Source organism: Histoplasma capsulatum, genomic scaffold, assembly GCF_000149585.1.
Source record: "Histoplasma capsulatum NAm1 scaffold_91 genomic scaffold, whole genome shotgun sequence".
Classification (NCBI taxonomy): Eukaryota; Fungi; Ascomycota; class Eurotiomycetes; order Onygenales; family Ajellomycetaceae; genus Histoplasma; species Histoplasma mississippiense.
Window position 1 is genome coordinate 1 of NW_001813890.1, and position 2,421 is coordinate 2,421.

Sequence of the window (2,421 nt, forward strand, 5' to 3'; positions counted from 1 at the left end):
ACCCTGAATGTCGTTGGATGCATGAAACCCCTTGTGGTACCGGCGTTGACGAACACCACCATCCCATCCTTCTATGAATATGTTGCGGTGGCCCCCGTCTCGGTGTTGATGTGTCGGACGCTGAGCAGCTCCGGGCGCCCCGTGCCCGGTTGGCCCGCCGTGACATGCACCGCCACGCTCAGCTTCTCCCGGAAATCTCACCACCCCAGCGCAGGTATGCGTTGATCGCCTTGATTGCCAAACGGGGCCGGTCGCTGTGCTCTCGCTGGATGAACCGCCGCTGCATCCCGGGCTGTATGCGCATCTGCTGCATCAACCACTGTGCCCCATCCACCGGCCACCGCGTGCGGCTGTCCTTTAAAAAATTCCACCCCGTCCCTCCCTGGGTGGGGTCATCCCGCATCGTGGACCATGGGATGGCTGGTGGCTGCTGTCCATTCAGCTCATTCTCAAACAACAACTCCTCCCGCAGGATCCGCCTCGTCGCTCCCACCAGCCCGTGTGTGAAGCCCCGGAAGTCGCCCATGGTGAAGTGCATGTCCTTGTACAGCAGCTCATCCCCTCCCATCCAGCCGACGTGGCCGGGTGTGGTGTTGCTGTAGTGCACCTTCAATCCATACGTGCGCAGGTCCAGCATCCACTGCATGGGACTGTGTGTGCCGCGGACCATGAATGCCTCCATGAACAGCTCAAGCCATTCCTGAAACGATCGCTGCTTTCTGTTGTTTGAAGTTGACCCGCCGATGGATATCGTGGCCGGGGGATCATCGCTGCGTGGGGACGATGTGGGCGGTGATGATGGGGGGTTGGAACTGGCACTGGTCCTGCCGCTGTCACTTTCATACCCTTCATTCTGGTTGCCTGTGAACGTGTAATCCGCCTCCTCCATGGGGCTCACCACGGCCCACTCTCCCACCATCTGGCTTGCTTGGTTCCTGGCCAGCATGTCGGATGCATTGGCGTCCAGTCGCAGCGCCTTGTGCACCACCATGAACCGTGCCACCTTGATGATCCGTGACAACATTGGTGGGTAGCTCTCCGCGTCGCACCATCCATACTCCCCCCGTCCCAGCACCGCCAACGCGTCTACCAGCGCGCACTCATAATCCTCCACCTGAACCCGCTGGTTCAGCAGCTCAATGCAAAAATCCAAACATGCCATCTGCATCTTGGTTAATTTGAACTTATCTTCTTCTTCTGGCTGGGTATCTCTCTGTCCCTTCTCCTCCTCCTCTTCTTCTTCCTCAGTCATCTGCTCATCCATGGGGTCTGGGCTGATGGAGTGTCGCTGGTCGGCTCCCTCTGTGGTGGCTACCTGCCATAATACCCTCCATGTCTTGCGCTGCCGTGGTGTGAACCGGTACTGTGCGCTCGTCCATTCATGCTCGACCTGCGTTCGGGCGAAAAACATCAACATCTGCTGCCATGGCCTCACGTGCTCGGCGATGCTCTCCTCTCCTCGTCCATGTATGCCTGCAACGGGGTGTGCCGGGTCTGGTGTCGCTCTGTGCGGATGGCCTCGATGCGGACGAAGTGGCCCAGCCGTGTGATGACTCGCTGGCTGGTACGGGCAACCTGCCCCATGGCCTCCCGATGGCCCTCGCGGCCAGTTCATCTGGGCACGTGGTGTCATCCTCGGGCCGCTGCACGCAGTTGACCAGATCATTGGGTGCGATGTTGGTCAAGTACACCGGCCATCTGGTCCGCCGCAGCCATGGGTTGGCTTCATCGTGCTCCCCGGCCTGGATGACATTGCTGGTCTGCCGTTGCTGTTCCCGGTAAAACCGCTCCAGCTCATCAATGACATGGCTGGCTCTGTTCTGGTCTGGCGTGCCGGTGTGCTCAGTAGTCTCCTTAGTCTGGATCTGTATGTAGTGGGAGCCCTTGCGCGATGCAAATACCTGCTGGAACTGCACCTTCTGGCATGATCTGTCCACCTCATCCTGTGCTGCCGTACGCTTTTGTGGCGCTGTACGGCCACGGCTGGGATATGGCGACCAGCTGTGCTTGTTCTGCCAGTGCTTGCGCATGGTGTTCATGTTCCCTGCCACATACTGGCACTGGGGATCCCGCTGGCACCTGTAGCCATCTTGAATGGGTAGTTCCGGGATTGGTTCATTCAGTATTGTGGGCAGTGTTAACTGTGTAGTATGTGGGCAGTGTTAACTGTGTAGTATCTCGAGCCACATTGTCCCACTGTTCAATGTTCTCCTTTATCTGCTGAACCACCGCATGCTTTAGCTGATGGGCCTTGCCTTTCAGATGCCGTTCAATCTCTGTTGGCCACACAGCGTGCTTGCACCGGCGGCATATGATAATGAGGTATGATTCACAGTGGATAAATAATCGATGTTCCATGATGTCGATGCTGGGTCTGTCTTGTGCATTGAATATATATATATTCCTGAATCCACCACAGGC

At 57.7% G+C, this 2,421-nt stretch overlaps 1 protein-coding gene across 1 annotated transcript; it reads right to left on the reverse strand.

Annotated features, from left to right (window-relative positions):
* Positions 1–178: 178 nt before the first annotated feature.
* HCAG_09228 (predicted protein) lies at positions 179–2,089 on the reverse strand (the record flags this gene model as incomplete). Its single annotated transcript, XM_001535789.1, has 3 exons — positions 179–1,390; positions 1,659–1,948; positions 2,056–2,089. 3 exons carry the CDS (start codon positions 2,087–2,089, stop codon positions 179–181), a joined length of 1,536 nt encoding a protein of 511 aa, XP_001535839.1.
* Positions 2,090–2,421: the final 332 nt, after the last annotated feature.